Genomic DNA, 19,110 nt, shown 5'->3' on the forward strand with positions numbered 1-19,110 from the left:
TAATTCCGCTGGTGGAGCAGCAGAATTTAAATTATTCAGTAATTCCTCGTCACAAGAGGAACACGGAATTCCCCAAATTCCTCTGATTCCCCCCGGCGGAATGAAAACCTCTGTCCGGGGCCATTTATTATGTTTCAGTCTGGATGTACTCTGGGTATCACAGACTTCCAGTGAGGGCTGTGAGCTTTCTCCTTCTTAGTGTCGTGCCAGTCAGAGTCTCCCTTACTAATGTGCTCTGTTGCCTGCTCTCAGCAGTTCCTGGTTCTGTATGTGTCATCTCTGAATATGCTGCACAGTTTTGATTTCTGATCAAACCCTGCGGATTAGTATCTCTCCCCATGAGCGCTTTCAATCTTTGTAGGAAGCTCACTGTCTTTGTAGTGTACCAGTGTAAGGGAACACTATGCAGATAGTCCAGACGACCCTTATTGGTTTACAGCGGTAACAATTAATAGTCCCAAATGCTCTCTGATGTGGTAGTGTGGGCAAGCAGTTTAGGCGTATCAGAGGGTAGTGCTAAACATTTGTTGAACACACAGAGTTAATAAATGAGACACACACTCAAGAAGAAACTCGAGACCAGTGTTTAGAAAAATATAGATACTTTTTTATAGAATGCTTGAGTACCAGTAAACTTCAAAAAAATGTAAGTTCACTTGCAATGTAAAAATTTGGTAAGTAAGTAACCAGTTCACTCAAATGTACATTTATGCTATAAAGACTTAAAGGTTATTTTTCTGCTCTCGGGTCTTCGAAGGCAGATCTCGGGATCCCCTGTAGATTGTAGAGTGCTAGGGGAGCAAAGTCACGAAACACCAGCAGTTCAGTTTTACCTGCCCTGGGGCATTCGGGTGCAGTTGTGCTGGTCGAGTTGGGTGCCTTGCGCACTGCACAGTTGGGTTTGATGGAGGCTACATAGAAAGATACTGGAAAGGGAGACTTGGGAACAAATCTGGGAGCTCCCAGCAGGTGTGGAGGGGGGAGCTGCTCAGTTGGTGGGGTTCTGGGAGCAAGGGAACACCATCGCTTGTGGACCCGGGTCGTGGAACTCTGGTGCAGCATGGTTTGTCTGTCAGGTTCTCAAGCGTGAGAAAACCCATGATTCTTAGGTGGACCTGCAGGAAAACAGGGCAGCTGGACTACTCCCAGTCATGTCCTCTGCACTGCTGATGTCCCTCGTAGGCTGGTCCGGATTGGATTACAAACAATCTTTGGTTGCTGCAAGGGGTCTGGTACCGCGGACATTGGTGCAGGGCGACTCTGGTGGGTCCTGGTGTCTTCACGCTTGGTGGGAAGACAGGTTCGACCTCCTGGAGCACCATTACCTCCTCATGGGCGGCTGCTGCAGCTTCAGTAGACCTAGTGGTCAGCAGAACGGTGCGCCGATTGGTGCCTGCAAGATGTGGCTCCTCCACACCAAGGGAAATACTGACGGCCTGGTGAAATGCTTTTGGCCCTCCATGACTTTTGTTGGATGCACAGCTGCAGGACAAGTTGGGTTGACGCGATTGTCGGGACAGGAGTAAGTAGGCAGGCAAGGATTAGCTCCAAAGGTTCACGAGCAGTCCACAGTTCTCGCTTCTTCTGCTCTTCTTTGTCCTCTTTTTCTTGGGTCAGACGAATCTGTTCTGGTGTCAGGGGACCTCCTAAATACTTAATTTAGGGATGTTTAGGGGAGTGTAGATGAGTAGTGAATGGGCTACTTACATTTGGGGTGACTACACCTCCTATATGACCGCTTCCTGTGGAAAGGGGGCATAACCCTTCCCCAGAATTCCTAGTTCCACCAAAAACAAGGTGGTAGAACACTTTATTTGTGGAGTACATCAGGCAGCCTACATTAGGAGTCTGACGAGCCTGGTGGAGCACCACACCTTCCTGCATAGCTGACTTCCCGCCTGGCCTGGTGCAAAGTGGGGCTCAGGGCAGGGGGAAGCCAGGGTTGCATACCAAAGGTGGCAGGAGCTTAGAGGTCCCTGGCCTTGGCGTGCAGGTTTCAAGCCATCCTGCAGGAGGAGGTGATAACACCTTCCGGAGGCATTGTTTCTGGCCTCCGAGAATGTGGGCTCTCACCTCCAGGGGATCAGAAACATATCTGTGGTTGCAGGCTGGTCGATACCAGTCATCCAGCACACTAAGGGTCTGGTAGGTTTCAGGGGTACCTCTAAGGTACCCGCTTAGTGCCTGTCATAATAAATCCAGCACTGGCATCAGTCTGGATTTATTACGATGAGTTGTTTGATACAAAACACCATAGGGTTCAGAGTTCACCTGTTATGTAGCAGAGTAACTCATAGTGACGAGTGTCCAATACATACCTTAAGATGGCATCCCTGTTCAGTTAGAGTATTTTGTAATTGAACTAGACATCACAGGGGCTTATCAGCTCATGTAGGTATGTCCTCACATCAAATGTAATGCACCCTGCCTTAGGCCTGCTGTGGGGGTGACTTACATATACTTAGATGCAGTGACTGGGCATGGCACCAGTTGTGTGCCATGTCATGTTTGCTCTCATGGCTTGCACCATGACATGCTATGATGGCAGGCTGTGTGCAACGTTTATGGGGGGCTCTGAGGGTGGCACGATACATGCTGCAGCCTTTAGGGGCCCTCTCCAGGGCCAGTACCTAGGTACCAGGGGTACCATTTACTAGTGACTTCTGGAGGTACTGGAGTATGTGCCAGTTTGCACACAATCTACCTTGTTTTAGGGAAAGAGCACTGGCACTTGAGAACTGTTCAGCAGGAGCCCGGTGCACCTGAGTTGAAAAACCTCAGTACCAGTAAGCAAAAGGTGGGGGTGACCATGTCCAAAGACACCCCCCCCCCCCCAAATGAAAGGGAATGAGACTAACCTTTCCTAAGAGAGTCTTTATTGTCTAAGTGGAAAAACCTAGAAAAGCCATCTGCGTTGGCATGGTCAGTCCCAGATCTGTGTTCCACTGTAAAGTCCATGCCTGGTAGGGAGATGGGCCTCAGCAGTTTAGGATTTTCCCCCTACAATTGCATTGGCCATCTCAGAGGTCTGTGGTTGGTTTGAACAATGAAGTGAGAACCAAACATGTATGGTCTCAGCTTCTTCAAGGACCAGGCCACAACAAAGGCTTTCCTCTCAATGCCACTCCAACACTTTTCCCTGGGGAGTTTCTCCATGCTAATAAAAGCAACAGGCTGTTCCTAGCCACCATTAATGGTCTGGGAAAAGGACTGCTCCTATCCCATACGCAGAGGCGTCTGTCTGCACAATAAACTGCTTAGTATAATCTGGAGCCTTCAGAATGGGTGCTGAACGCCGTGCAGCTTCAGGGTGTCAAAAGCTTTTTTGACAACTCATTGTCAGTTACCTTTTTAGGTTGCTTCTTGAAGGTAAAGTTATGTGAGGGATGCTACAATAGTGCCATACCCCCTCTCAAACACTCCTGTACTACCCAGTCAAGCCAAGGGGTGTCCGGACTGGGGTCTGTGTTGTTGGAGCCTACCAGTCCAGAATTGTCTGGATCTTGGGTTGTAAGGGTTGAGCTTGGCTTCCACCTACTAGGTGACCCAAGTATACAATGGTGACCTGCCCTATCTGGCACCTGCTTGCCTTTATAATGAGGCCTGCTTTAGGGCCTCACGGCCCTTCCCAAAGTGAATCAGGTGTTCTGCCAAGTGGAGCTATAGACAGCAATATTATCAAGATATGCTGCACCAAAATACTCCAACCCAGCAAGGACTTTGTTCAACAACCTTTCGAAGTTGGCAGGGGCATTCATTATTCCAAATGGTATTACAGTGAACTGGTAATGTCCATCTGGGGTTGAGTGCTGTTTTCTCTTCAGCTCCTGGGGTCAAACTAGTCTGCCAGTTCTCTGATGTTAAATGAGAAGTACTGAGAAATTTGTCTCTACCTAGCCTGTCAATAAGTTCATCAGCCCTTGGAATGGGATGTGCATCTGTCTTAGTGACAACATTGAGGCCCCTGTAGTCCACACAAGACCTCAGCTCTGGTTTGCCTCCTTTGGTGTAAGGTTTGGGGACTAAGGGCCAGATGTACGACAGAGTTTTGTGAGTCTCAATTTGCGACTCATTTGCGAGTCGCAAAACCGTATGTACAACAGTGTTCCGCACACTGTTTGCGATTCCCAATGGGGTCGTAAATGACCTACCTCATTACTATTCATGAGGTAGGTCGCAGTTTGCGACCACATTGGGAATGGCTGCACTCACGGGGATGGTGGCCTGCTGGGGACAGCAGACCACCATGTCTGTGACTGCTTTTAAATAAAGCAGTTTTAAAAAAAATGCTTTCCCTTAAAGGAAAACGGGCTGCATTTAAAAAACAAAAATGAAAAGTTTTCTTTTCATTTTTTCAGAGCAGGCAGTGGTCCGTGAGACCACTGCCTGCTCCGAATAAATTATATATTGGTGCTAACTGCGATTGTTTTGTGACCGCATTCACGGTCACAAAACAATCATACATCGAACTGCGACTCGCAATTAGGAAGCTAACCCCCCTTCCTAATTGCGACTCACAAACCCTGTTTGTGATTCGGTAAAGAGATCACCAGATCGCAATGTTGGGTTTGTGCATCGCAAAATACTTTTTTCTTGTTGCAAAAAAAAGTTGCGTACATCTTGCCCTAAGACCACTGGGCTAGCCCAGGGACTTTAAATGGGTAAATCACCCCAAATTCCAGGATTTTGCTGACTTCAGCTGTCTCCGGTGTCCACATCATGAGTACACCAGACAGTCTGACCTGGGGTCAAACAGAAGAGCCCAGCATACTGCCTCAGGACTTACCTGCAGTCAGTCTGCTGTTGAGCAGTGAGGGTGTCTGAAAAGACAACTCCCTCAACAGACCCATCTGCAGGGTTGTGGGAGAGAAGGTCAGGGAGAGGTTTACTCTCTTCTACCTGGCCCTCATCATTGATCATTGACATCAGCCCTGTTATATTAGGGTTTAAGGCAGCTCACATAAATGATCCTATGAGAGTTCCTAGGAGTGCTAAGGCCCACCAGGTAGATGGTCCCCTTTTTCTCTCAGGGAATAGGGTAAGGTCCACTCCATTTGTCCTAGGGTTACAGGCTCCAATACCAATACCTTATGACCTGGTTAGTACACCTGCAGTACAACCTTTTGCTCAAACCATTGTTTCTGGAGCGTTTGGCTTGCCTCAAGCTTTTTGTTGGCTTTTTCCATGTACTCAGCCATCCTGGAACGTGGCCAAGCACATAGTCTACTGTGTCTTGCTTGGGCTCTTTGAGAGGCATCTCCCAGCCTTCCCTAACTAGACTCAGTGGTCCCATAACAGGATGGCCAAACACAAGTTCAAAGAGACTAAAGCCCAGTCTGTTTGTGGCACTTCTCTGTAGGCAAAAAGCAGGCACTGCAAGAGGATATCCCATCTTCTCCTGAGTTTTTCAGGGAGCCCCATGATCTTATCTTTCATGGTTATATCGAATCTCTCAACTAAACCATTTGTTTGCGGGTGGTATGGGGTTGGGAATTTATAAGCTACATCACATTCCTTCCATAATGCTTTCAGGTGTGTGTAGGAAGCTGGCTCTTTATATAGTGGATCAAAAAGAGGTACAAACCCCAGAGGAATTACAGAGCCACAAATGACACCCCAATTGCTCTCTTTTGTGGTAGCGTGGGCGAGCAGTTAGGCATATCAGAGGGTGGTGATAAGCATGTAAGTGAGACACACACTCAATAAAGAAATCTGACACCAAAAAATAACACATCATTGGAAACAGGTGAGTACTTTTTGAATTATGAATTTCTACAGTTTTGAAGAGTCACCAGTGCATTTTTCTGAAGCAGCAATGTTATCTTATGGGAGAGAAAACATAGGACTGTTTTCTAGGATGTAAGGTTAGTATGCGGCAGGGTCCAAGGCCACACCAACAGGTCACCTTGGGAGGCTTTGAGGCGTCCTGTTTTAAATGTGTGTTGAGGCGTCGGGTATTCCATTCAGTTCAATGAGGAACGGTCAGATTGCAAAGATGCTGCATGCAGGGACTGGGGGGTCCAGTCCGGATGAACCACCAAGGGGGTTCAGTTCTTGTGATGCTCGGGGACTTAGATCACTATTCGTCCTTTATCCCCTAGCTCCCAAGTTGCCGGGTGTAGAGATGTCTTTGACTGTCGGATTCACGTCACAAGTGGTGGTCACGGTAGGGGAGCAGAGCATGGACTAGGGGTTCAGTCCGACTGAACAAACAAGTGGGCTCTGATCTCACGGGTCTCTGGGATGTAGGGACACCAGTGGTCTTCTCCTCAGTCTGGGGATGCTGGGTACAGTGGACCGTCGGGTTTCCGTCACCAGTGGAGGTCACGGTAGAGGGGGCCTGCAGAAAGAGGTAGGGTGGGCTCAGCTCCAGAGGGTCTCTGGACTTTGTAGGCACCATCAACTCCCTCGGACTTTGAGCTGCTGGGCTCGGGTGCAGAGGTGCTTTAAGACATCGGGTCTTGGTGGTCAGAGACTGGCTCTGGGTCTTGGTGACCTCCCGAAGAGGAGAAACAGGGCAGTGGGGTCACTCTTCTGAGTGGCACTGTGGATCCTGACGTCCCTGGATGGTAGGTCTTCTTTGGGGCTGTCCGGATTGGTCCACCAACAAGCCTTGGTTGCTGTAAGAGGTCCAGTACCCCAGGTATAGATGCAGGGAGCTTCCGGGTGTGGTCAGCTTCTAGGGACTTCAGTGAAGCTGTGGGGCTAACATCCTGAACTTCAAACAACCTCCTCCTTAGTCGTTGAGCCCTCAGAGAGCCCAGTGGCCAATGGGAAAGAGTACCAGACCTTATAAGCGGTGCCTACAGATGCAAGGAAGCAAGGGAGATTCTTCTGGCAATTGCAAAGCCCCGGCTCTCTGGGTATCTTTGAGACTGCACAGCGGAAGGGTGAGTCAGTGTCTTCATGAGGGTTGGGTGCAGCAGGCAAGCTGGCAGGGTTGGGTCCAAGTCAGTAATGTTTCTCTGTTATTGGGTCAGCAGTGTTCTTCATCCACTCCTTCTATTGTGTCAGTTGAATTCTGAAGTCCTGGTATCAGGGGTACCCTGAATACACAATTTAGGGGCATTAAGGGGAGTGAGGGTTAGTAGCGAATGGGCTACTTACCTCTGGGGTCACTACGTCCCCTAGATGACTACTTCCTTTGGGGAGTGGGTATCACCCTGTCCCAGAATTCCTAATTTCACCATACACATGATGGTAGAATTCCTAATTTTGTGTTTACTTCAGGCTGGTGGTATGTATAGCCTGCAAGTGCAACACGCCTCCTGCATAGCTACTTTTCCTGTCCAGGCTTCAAATGGGCCCTGGTCAGTTGGTTGGCATCCCCTCACCTCCTGAGGGAAGACAGATCTGCATACCAAAGGCAGTGGGCTCTTTGAAGCCCCCTGCCTTGGAATGCAGATTTGCAGGTCATCCTGTTGGTAGGGGTTTGTAACATCCCTGCCAGAGAAGACTTTATTCTTGACCGCCTGAGAGCAAAGGCTCTCACCCTTAGGGGTTAGAAACTTGTCTGGTGGTGGCAGACCAGTGGAAATCAGTCAGTCAGCACAGCAATCGATGTGCAGGAGAAACCTAATAAGTACATTGCAGCAATTCATAAACAATGTGAATTATCAAGTTAGGACAAGTAAAGTGATGTTATTGGGGGACCACACATAAACCACCATATTTCTCCATAAAAACATATGGTGCCGCACAGATGCACTCCTTTTCTGTGCTATATGATATTGGTGGTATGATGAGCCCTTTAGAGATAAATGCTGCAATAAATGGTAGGCTGCAGGAAATCCTCTGTGCATACAACACGGTAATTTCACCATGGCATGTAAGGCACACAAAAAAAACACATTAACAATTATTTAGCAGAGGTTTGCGGGTAAACACATAAATCACACAATATCACTAGCATTGTAGGAATAAAAATATGCCACCAGAATCACATCAGTAACCATGTGCCCCTAAGCAGGCAGCAGTAGGAACTCTTGTCCTCCCTTAAGCTGGGTTATGGGAGTCTCAAGTAGCCTGCTTCCATACATGTACAGAAAGTAGGGCACAGAGGGATTTGTGCACCTACTAAGCATAGTACGGGGATTCTATAGGTCTATGATTGGCACAGGCGGCAAGTTCCCGATCAGTAGAAACCTCCGTTGAGGACTCCTCCCGTAATCCACCAACTAGTAGATGGCAAGGTACGTACCCAAAAGTAAGACCCTGCAACAACTAGCATGCTCCTGGCAAGCGAAAAAGTGCCACCTTTGTTGCAGAGCACATGGTGAATGGCCTGTCCCCGTGAAATCAATGGTGGAAGCGTCATTGCGCTTATATACAGTGTTTTATGGTCCTGCCAGGAACTCAAAGTAGTTAAAGCTAGAAGACCCCGCAATGTCAGACGTGCTGGGCATGGTAGACCTCCTGTGGTGTCGCCTGGTTTCTGCTGCCGTCAAAATGCAGCCACAGGGTTGTACAGGCAAAGCATTAAAAAAACGTTCCCCCAAAAGCATATGAAAACAGTACTTGGGTCTTAGAACACTGATAGAAGAAAACTCACAAGGAACAACAGGAACAAGGAACAACAGGAAAGAGTCTGCTACAGCCAATAGAAACAGAGGAAAAGTAAGTGGCAAGCACAGGAACTAATGAAAAGCGAAGAGCGGGATGTGAGCCCATTTTATGATTTATATTGAATACAATAGATTTCACAAGCAAAGCGCAAGCGCTGAGTAAGCAAAATCAAAAAATGGCTTCCCTGATCATTAACTTTGTCTGAGAATTTGCAAAGATAGAGCAGGGGCATATCTGCTCATGCAGTTATTTCCTCACTTGTAATATAATGCACTCTGCCTTAGGGATGTAAGGCCTGCTATAAGGGGTGACTTAAAAATATTAGAGGCAGTGTTAGGGGACGTGGCACACAAGTGTGTGTCATGTAGTTTTTTTCCTCTTTTTGGATCACCTTGTCACGCAGCCTGCAGTGGCAGTCTGCATGAGTTTGATGCTAGGTCCCTTAGAGTGGCACAAGGTATGCTGCAGCACTTAGGAGACCCTCTTTAGGACATATGCCCTAGGTGCCAGAGGTACCACTTATTAGGGACTTACAGAGGTGCTAAAGCCCTGGTCACTTGCGGATCAAGAGATCAGTTGTCTTGTTTTTGTGGAAGGAACACTGGCACTGGGGACCTAGTTATCAGGAACCCAGTGCACTTCAGTCAAAAACAGGCAAAAAGTGGAGGGACTACTGCAACCAAAACCCAGTTTCCTACAGTAAGTAGACATGAAGTTACTACCTCTGTCTGAAGCCACCACCTTAGGGAAACCCACTCTAATAAAAATACTGATGAGGGCCCTGGCAACTGCAGGAGCAGTGGCAGTCTTAAGAGTAATTCCCTCAGAGTACCTGGTGGCATGATACACTACCACCACCATCTGTTCCATGATGCTGTCTGAGGGTTAGGAGGACCAACAAGGTCAATCCCTACCATTTCAAAGGGAACCCCAACCACTGGAAGTGGAATTAAGGGGGGGCTTTGGTTTGCCACCTGTCTTGCCACTGGCTTGACAGGTGATATAGAAGTTACAAAACTCTCTTACTTTATGGGAAATACCTGGCCAGTAGAAGTGGTTAACTATCTTATTCTAGGTTTTTGTCTGTCCAAGATGCCCAGCTAGGGGGATGACATGGGCAAATGCGAGAAAGAGCACCCTGTACCGCTGAGGCATTACCACTGTCCTAGTGGCTCCAGGTTTGGGGTCTCTGGCCTCAGTGTAAAGAAGCCCACCCTCCCAATAGGTCCTGTGGGGGCCACTGACATCTCCCTTTTCCAGGTTAGCTGGTCCCCCTGGGCCCAGGTTTCTGGGGCTCAATTCTATGAAGGGCTGACAGGTCTTTTCCCTGAGGAGGGGGGACCTAAGCTTGTTTTTCCTCAGGCGCTGGTTTCCAACACTTCTTGCCTTTTATCTTGATGGCTTGGGCCATTAATCCAGGCTCCAACACCTCTTTTTCACCCTGGGCCTTGCTCTGGTTCTTATGCACACCCATTCAGGTATACCCAGCATGGCTGCATGGATCTTCATCCCTACCTCAGCCATTGCTAAGGTCTCCAGATCATCTCCTAGCAGACATTCTACAGGAATTGCAGAAGACACAACCACCTTATTTTGGCCAGTAACCCCTCCCCATTCTAAGGTGACCATAGCCATGGGATGAACCTTGACAATGGTATCAGCATTGATAACTGGATAAATGTGTCCGGTTATGTATTGTATTGTATTGTAATAGTATTTATATAGCGCTTACCCCTGACAAGGCGTCAAATCGCTTTTCGGCGAGTAGCATGCTACTCCGGAACCCAAAAGGAATTAGTGGTGGATTAGTATAGGGAAATGTGAGTACAGTTTTAGTATTATTATGAGTTAATTTGAGATGCAGATATGTGAGTTTGTTAGTTAGATTGACTGGAGTAATGGAGGGGTTTAGGAGGGAAGAATCCAGAAGTGTTGATTTGGAGTTTATGGTAATAGGATTTAGGCTTGGGATGAGTAAAGGGGGATGAAGGAGGGAAGAGTCTTTGGAAAAGGTTAGGGAGATCATAGTAGCAGTATTGGTGTGGGGATATTTGGTGACACTTGCAGCTCCACGTTATCCCCATTGGTATGTTTTTTGTCTGTATTTCTCCAGGTTACTGGTCCAGAGAGCCAGAGTAACTTCATCCACCCTCAGAGATCAAAGTGGCTTCAGTGTGCTCTCTGACTGGTCAGGGTCCACCAAGGATCCCACCTGAAGACTCACCACCCCAGGAGTAACTGGGATGCACTAGAGGGGGCCTTTTTGAGACCGGTAGAGACCCCAGTTCTGTGTCCATTGGACTTCCAATTTAAACACCAAGCCTTTTTGGGATGCCAGTTTTTACCCTGGTACCCACCCTTTGATTTGGAAGAGTCTCGAGCCCACCTTCCTAAGTAGATTTCTGGGGGCTTGTCAAAGACTCTTTAGGCTTGTCCACTTTGTGCCCACTATCTTTTCTTGAGGGGAAGAACGAGGGGTTGGGGTATTAGGAACCTCTCTCTTTTGGTCACCCCCAGGGGCCTTCCTGGACACCCTTTGTTTGACCCAGTGGTCTGCCTTTTTCCCCAACTCTTGAGGGAGGAGCCCTAGGTCCACTAGGTACTGAAGCCCTAAGTCCACTAGACACTTATGCAGTTTTGCACCTTACATCCTTTCAGTCAGCCCCCTAGTGTTTTGACTGAGAAGTCTTAAAGCCTACAAATTCTACCCAGGACTGACCTGAGGTTTTGTGAGTCTCATGTACTTAATCCTGTACTCTTCAGTGGAGAGTCCAAAGCCCTCAGTCAGGGTATCCTTCATGATTTTGTAGGACTCAGCATCTTCCTCATTAAGTATCAGGAGTCTGACCCTGCACTTACCTGAGAAAAGCTTCCAAAGTAGAGAGTCTAAGTACTTTTGGTTGAGCTTTATCATTTTACAAGACCTCCCAGAAAGTGTGAACCACTTGGTGATATTATCACCCTCAACTTATTTGGAGGCAATCCCTTTGGGAATGATAGGGTCAAAAGATTCCTCCCTATTTACTTTGTTGCTGCCATCATTCATGGGTGTTAGACCCAACACAGCCCTTTCTTTCTCTATGGCTAAGGTTTTGATCTCAAGGGCTACCCATCTGGCTAGTCTCTCCAGCTCCAATTCTGGATCCTTTAGCTCTTCTGTGGAGGAACCTGACTTACTTCCAAGTAAAGACTTAGGGTAGAGGTTTCTGTTGTTTTCCTCACCCTCTGGGACATTGGAAGAGGAGTCCTTCCCCTGAGCACTGTTGTCAGGCTCATCTTCACTGGTTGGGTCTTCATCCACATCTGTGTTTTTCTTGAAGTGCCTGGTGCTTAACAAATTCAGCAAGCAACTCCTGGAGTTGTGCCTTTGTTGGTTGAGGCCCAGTCACACTTTTGCAAGCCTTGCAGAGGTCCTTTAGGTGCTTCAAATTGAGTTGCGGGTAAGGGATGAGGTTGAGCTCCTCAACCGTATCCTTTGAGATTGACAGGTTTTAGAGTAGAGTTGGGACCATTATAGAATTTTACCAAAAAAACTTCTTAACAGTTTTTAAGGCCTAACAATCTAGTAACCTTTTTAAATTTCTAACACAGTTGGACGGGGAACTTAACACCAGGCCCTAATAGTTCAGATAATAAATATGGAAATATTGAAAGATTAGAGAAAAAAACGTTTTTGTCTAATGTCAATTGTGAGTTTCCTTGTGGAAACACCTATTAACAGAGTGGTATTAGCAAAAACAAAGTCTTCTATCCCAACGCTGATCCACCGGTGTAAGAAGCTGGCTATCTATGCAGCGTACCAATGTAAGGGGACACTGTAGGGATAGTCCAGGCGACCTTTATTGGTTTACAAGGGTTACAATTAATCCCAAATGCTCTCTTTTGCTGTAGTGTAGGCAAGCAGTTTAGGCTTATCAGTGGATAGTGCTACTCATTTGGTGACACGCAGTCAATAAATGAGCTACACACTCATGAAGAAACTCGAAACCAATGTCTAGAAAAAATGTGTTACTTTTTTAAACATTGTTTCAACACCACAAAACTTCAAATAAGGTAAGCTCTGTTGCAGTTGTAACAATTTAGCAAGTAACCAATTCACTCAAATGTGCTTTTACCCAGTAAAGACTTAAAGGTTCTTTTATTGCACTATTGTCTTTATAGGCAGTTCTCGGGGGTCCCCGGTAGATTGCAGGGTGCTAGGGGAGCAAGGTCACTATAAAACACCAGCAGTTAAGTTTTACCTGCCCTGGGGCGTCTGGGTGCAGTGGTGCTGGTCGAGTTGGGTGCCTTGCGCACTGCACAGGTGGCGTTGAGGGGGGATTACCTAGAAAGAGACTGCAAAGGGGGACTTGCAAACAAAACCAGGAAGCTCCCAACAGGGATCACAGTCGGTGGGAGTCCTGGGAGCAAGGGAACACCATTGGTTGTCATGGACCCAGACCGTGGAGCTAGGGTGCAGCAGGTTTTGGTCGTTGGGTGCTTGTGCATCAAGGCACCCACGGTTCTTGGGTGGACCTGCAGGAAAGGGACAAAACAAGGCACCTGGACCACTCCCAGTGATGTCCTCTGCATTGCTGATGTCCCTCATCGGCTGTGCCTCATTTTGTCATTGGAGGCTGGGTTAGGTTTCAAGCAAACTTTGGTTGCTGCAGGGGGGTCCAGTATCGGTTCCGATATGGCTCCAGTGGGTCCTTGTGTCTTTACACTTGGTGGGGAGACAGGTTCGACTTCCTGGAGCACTGTGTCATCCTCCTGGGCGGCTGCTCTGTCTGTGGATCTGGTGATCAGCAGAACAGTGTGCCGGACATTGCGATTGGTGCCTGCAAAGTACAGGGAAAGTGGCTTTTCCACTCCAAGGGAGATGCTGACGACCTAGTGAAGTGCTGGAGGCCCCTCTAAGGCTTTTGTTGGGTGCACAGCTGCAGGACGAGTCAGGTTATTGTGAGTGTTGGGACAGGAGCAGGGGGGCAGGCATGGTTTTGCTCCAAAAGTCCACCAGCAGTCTTCAGTTCTCGCTTTTTCAGCTCTTCTTTGCCCTCTTCTTCTTGGGTCAGACAGATCTGTTCTTCTGGTGTCAGGGGACCACCTAATTACAAAATGTATGGGTGTTTAAGCGAGTGTGTAATAGTAGCCAAATGGGCTTACTTACCCTTGGGTTGACTGCACCCCCTATATTGCTATTTCCTGTCGGAAGTGGCATAACCCTGTCCCAGAATTCCTAGTTCTACCAAAAACAATGGTGCAATTCTTTTGTGGAGCAGATTAGGGGGCCCACCTTGAGGAAGTGACTAGCCTGGTAGTGCACCACGCCTAGCTACATAGCTAATTTACCACCTGTACTAGTGCCAGGTGGGCCTCAGGGGAGTGGGTGGCAACTCCCAGGTCTGGGGGGAGCCGGGGGTTGCATACCAAAGGCGTCAGGGGCTTTGAAGTCCCTGTCCCTGTCCTTGGCATGCAGATTTACTAGCCATCCTGCTAGAGAAGGTGATAACACCTTCTTCCTGAACAGGCTTTGTTTCTGGCCTCGGAGAGCACGGACTCTCACCACCAGGGGGTCAAAAACATGTCTGTGATGGGAGGCTGGTTGCTGCCAGTCAGCCAGCACACTAAGGGCAGGGGGTACCTCTAAGGTACCCTCTGGGTGCATGTCATAATAAATCCGACACTGGCATCAGTCTGGATTTATTAAGACAAGATGTTTGATACCAAAAACCATAGGGCTCAGGATTCAGCCATTATGTAGCTGGGTAAATTGTAATGACGAGTGTCCAGTACATACCTTAAGATGGCTTCTCTGTTCACTTGCAGTATACAGTAATTGAACTAGACATCACAGGGGCATATCTGTTCATGTAGGTATGTCCTCACATCAAATTTAATGCACCCTGCCGTAGGGCTCTAAAGCCTGCTGTAGGGGTGACTTACATATACATAGATGCAGTGCCTGGGGCATGGCACACAAGTTGTGTGCCATGTCATGCTTTCTCTTGTGGCTTGCACCATGACACTCAGTCTGCGATGGTAGGCTGTGAGCAATTTTTAAGGGGTCTCTGATTGTGTCACAATACATGCTACACCCCTTAGGGACCCTCTTCAGTACCTAGGCCCTAGCTACCAGGGCTACCATTTACATGGGACTTACAGAGGTACTGGAGTATGTGCCAGTTGTACACACTTTACATTGTTTTCAACCTGCTCATAGGAGAACACTTCAAAGAGAAGTACAACATCGAAATGGAGACCTATTGTCAGCATTTGAACAACTGGATGTTTGGGTTGTCATTGTTTTAGCATGGTGTATGAAGGTATTTTCTATTTGTAGTACTTATAGTGTCCCCTGCCATAACCTTTGCACACTTCATCTGTGAGTGAGATAGCTTGACATTCCACCTCTGAAAACTGCGAAGTAACTTTGTGGATTGATCTTTCTCCAATGCTTTTCTCTGCTCCGTGCCCCCTCATTTATACTCTTTTAAGTAACCTTGGGTATGTCCAGTTATTCCTCTGTTCTGTAACTCAGCAGACGCATCTCACACTACATTTATTTATTCAGTGACTGACTCATTTGATATTTCATTCCACCTCTCCCCTGCCTGCTCATTAATTGAAAATGTTGACCTCTTTCTACCTATGTGCTTTTCTCTTTGCAGTAGTCTTATCGGGGATGTCTGCGTCCTGGAAGACATGACGACTCACCTGCCAGTCATTGAGATCCGAATCGTGGAGTGTCGAGGTTGTACTTTTAAAAAGTGTATACTGCCATGCTGTGAATCCCAATCTGCAAAGAATCTATTAGACCACAGGTGCCCTTTTGGCACGATTATTGTTATAGTTTAGAGTTCATTTTGCTTTCAAAAATAGGTATGTCTGGGATAACATTGGTATAATATTTGCATACCAGTATTAGTGTGTATCTCTGGAACAGAGGCATTTTACCTGTTGATGCCTATGCAGGCTGAAGGTGGTTTTAAATATGATAGCAAGACATCTGACAGGCATTTACGCGATATGCAAAGCTACCACATGCTCAAGAGATCACACATTTATGTATTACATATTCCTACCTACATTCAGATTGATATCGGAAAAGGACCAGCAGCCTCACGCAGTCTGTCCATTTCCAGTCCTATGGCAACAATCTTCAGCCAACCTTTGTCTTTGTTGTTACATTATGGTTACAATTTGGGGAGGCCTGATACTTTTTTCATTCTTCTACTAAGTATGCCTCTGCCATTGCTGTAGGAAGGAGACTGCATGAATCTATCACTCTTGTATTCAAGAACCTCCCTCCGTCAGTTTTCAGAGCCTCCTCAAGTCAAGAAATCTTATTTTGTGAAAACAAGTTCTGTAGTTGCACTTCTACTTGAACCTATTCATCTGCTTTATTTCTATGTCCTTGGGTCTGTCATAACTCAGGCCCCAAGTTTCTCACAGACCACATTATAGATATGCACCTCGGTCAGTTAACATCTAATGCTTGACATGCAGTATCCTGAGATTTTTGCCATCTAGTTTATTTAATGTTTTTGATGCTGCTTGATATGGGGCCCTTCAGGCTTAGTTAGTACTCTGCCTCACCTGTGATTTTAAACAACAGTAACACATCTTCCTTTTCTCTGTTGTACCTTTCGGTGCGCAACCAGGTTTTCCTGAGCTCACTGCCTTGTCACTGGTTTAAAGGTATAAGATCAATGGAAAGGGCAACCCCAGGATTTGTGTAATGATCTTCAGTACCTCTGCTCCCATCCTAAATTGCATTCATGGACTCTCTGATCTTTTGTTCATAACTTAGCTGCATTGATCCATAGTTACCTCCTTCCGACCGCTCTAGAAGATTGCTCTGGGAGTGCAAAGTGACTGTCTCATTCATAGGTAGTTTTCGGAGTGTACTGGTTAGTAAAACAAAAACCACTGTGGTTTCAGTAGGTATCCATTACAGGGCTCATGAATAGGAGTAGCCTGGTTGCAGTGTCTGCCGTCACTTGAGCCTTGTGCTAATTTCCAGTGCCTAATTAGTGCTGGTGGTGGACATTGGCTCTCATTATGGGAAACAGAACTTGTTTTTCTTCATGACTCTGAGCAAGAGAGGAAAAGGAAGAAGACAGTAAACAAGAGAAAAAGCAGAGATGAAAAAGAATCCACAAGAGTAAGAGAGAGACAGGAAGTGTTGGGTAGTGGAAGAAAGAGTCATAAGGTTATATGAAAAAAAAGTAGCCTTGGTGTCCTCCGGCATCCTAAATTTTGCAGTACCACTGGTGTGCTCCTAAATAAGCTTGGAACCTCTTTACTTTTTTTTTCGATATTTACTTATTTGTTATTTACTGATTTATTTTACAAACCTACTACTGAAGGAGCTGATAATGAGTTGCAGATCCCATCAGGGAATTACAAGACGCGCTATAAATCTGCAGAGCTGGAATGTTGCACCAGACACTTCAGATGATAATAGCTGCAACACCTAGGTGAAACTCTTTGGGAAATTGGGGAGTTTGCAGTAGAATTGGTTGTGGAATTCCTGATTTCTCACTGTAACCCCTGGTTTCTGAAGTACAACCATGGTACAATTCACAGTCCCACAGCAGAACTCCTAACTTCCCTCTCATGGTATTAGTAACTTAAGTAGAAGGGTGGGCATTTGGAGTATATACCTGGCTTTTTGTGGCCTACTTCTTTTAGGCTTTAAATCTGTCAATTCTAAGCAATGGCCAGACAAAACAGTGGTTACGTTTAAAGTATAACCAAGTTGATATTTCAGTTTGATTTCTAGAAAATAGGCAGTTCAAATCTTTCTTTCAAATTATTTAGACTTACGAGATCTTTCATTATTTGGCCTCTGTAAATTGGTATATGTAAAGAAATGGCTCCCTGTTGCAGTTACCCCCCCCCCCCCCCCCCCCCCCCCCACTTTTTGCCTGATACTGATGCTGACTTGACTGAGAAGTGTGCTTGGAACCTGCTAACCAGGCCCCAGCACCAGTGTTCTTTCACCTAAAAATGTACCATTGTCTCCACAATTGGCACAACCCTGGCACCCAGGTAAGTCCCTTGTAACTGGTACCCCTGGTACCAAGGGCCCTGATGCCAGGGAAGGTTTCTAAGGGCTGCAGCATGTCTTATGCCACCCTAGGGACCCCTCACTCAGCACAGACACACTGCTTGCCAGCTTGTGTGTGCTGGTGGGGAGAAAATGACTAAGTCGACATGGCACTCCCCTCAGAGTGCCATGCCAACCTGACACTGCCTGTGGCATAGGTAAGTCACCCCTCTAGCAGGCCTTACAGCCCTAAGGCAGGGTGCACTATACCACAGGTGAGGGCATAGGTGCATGAGCACTATGCCCCTACAGTGTCTAAGCAAAACATTAGACATTGTAAGTGAAGGGTAGCCATAAGAATATATGGTCTGGGAGTCTGTCAAAAACGAACTCCACAGCTCCATAATGGCTACACTGAATACTGGGAAGTTTAGTATCAAACTTCTCAGAATAATAAACCCACACTGATGCCAGTGTTGGATTTATTAAAAAATGCACACAGAGGGCATCTTAGAGATGCCCCCTGTATTTTACCCAATTGTTCAGTGCAGGACTGACTGGTCTGTGCCAGCCTGCTGCTGATAGACGAGTTTCTGACCCCATGTGGTGAGGGCCTTTGTGCTCTCTGGGGACAGAAACAAAAGCCTGCTCTGGGTAGAGATGCTTCACACCTCCCCCATGCAGGAACTGTAACACTTAGCAGTGAGCTTCAAAGGCTCAAGCTTCGTGTTACAATGCCCCAGGGCACTCCAGCTAGTGGAGATCCCCACCCCCTGGACACAGCCCCCACTTTTGGCGGCAAGTCCAGGAGAGATAATGAGAAAAACAGGGAGGAGTCACTGGCCAGTCAGGACAGCCCCTAAGGCAACCTGAGCTGAGGTGACTCTGACTTTTAGAAATCCTCCATCTTGCAGATGGAGGATTCCCCCAATAGGGATAGGAATGTGACCCCCTCCCCTTGGGAGGAGGCACAAAGAGGGTGTAGCCACCCTCAGGGCTAGTAGCCATTGGCTACTAACCCCCCCAGACCTAAACACGCCCTTAAATTTAGTATTTAAGGGCTCCCCAGAACCAAGGAACTCAGATTCCTGCAACCTAAGAAGAAGAGGACTGCTGAGCTGAAAAACCCTGCAGAGAAGACGGAGACACCAACTGCCTTGGCCCCAGCTCTACCGGCCTGTCTCCCCCCTTCGGAAGAAAACTGCTCCAGCGACGCTTTCCCCAGGACAAGCGACCTCTGAATCCTCAGAGGACTGCCCTGCTCTAAAAGGACCAAGAAACTCCCGAGAAAAGCGGCCCTGTTCAACAAAGACTGCAACTTTGTTTCCAGAGGAGCAACTTTAAAGACCCCTGCTATTCCCGCCAGAAGCGTGAGACTTGCAACACTGCACCCTCCGGCGACTCCAAGACTGTGAGTAACCAAAGTTGTCCCCCCTGAGCCCCCACAGCGACGCCTGCAGAGGGAATCCCGAGGCTCCCCCTGACCGCGACTGCCTGACTCTAAGATCCCG

The 19,110-nt window shown here is 47.3% G+C and overlaps 1 protein-coding gene across 1 annotated transcript in view; it reads left to right on the forward strand.

Annotated features, from left to right (window-relative positions):
* The window catches only part of HECTD3 (HECT domain E3 ubiquitin protein ligase 3), a 249,983-nt gene that overhangs the window by 69,078 nt on the left and 161,795 nt on the right, over positions 1–19,110 (forward strand). The window contains exon 7 of the mRNA XM_069232820.1: positions 15,216–15,298. Coding sequence (XP_069088921.1) covers positions 15,216–15,298 — 83 coding nt within the window. The remainder of the gene's footprint in view (positions 1–15,215; positions 15,299–19,110) is intronic.

This window comes from Pleurodeles waltl, chromosome 4_2, assembly GCF_031143425.1.
Source record: "Pleurodeles waltl isolate 20211129_DDA chromosome 4_2, aPleWal1.hap1.20221129, whole genome shotgun sequence".
Lineage (NCBI taxonomy): Eukaryota > Metazoa > Chordata > Amphibia > Caudata > Salamandridae > Pleurodeles > Pleurodeles waltl.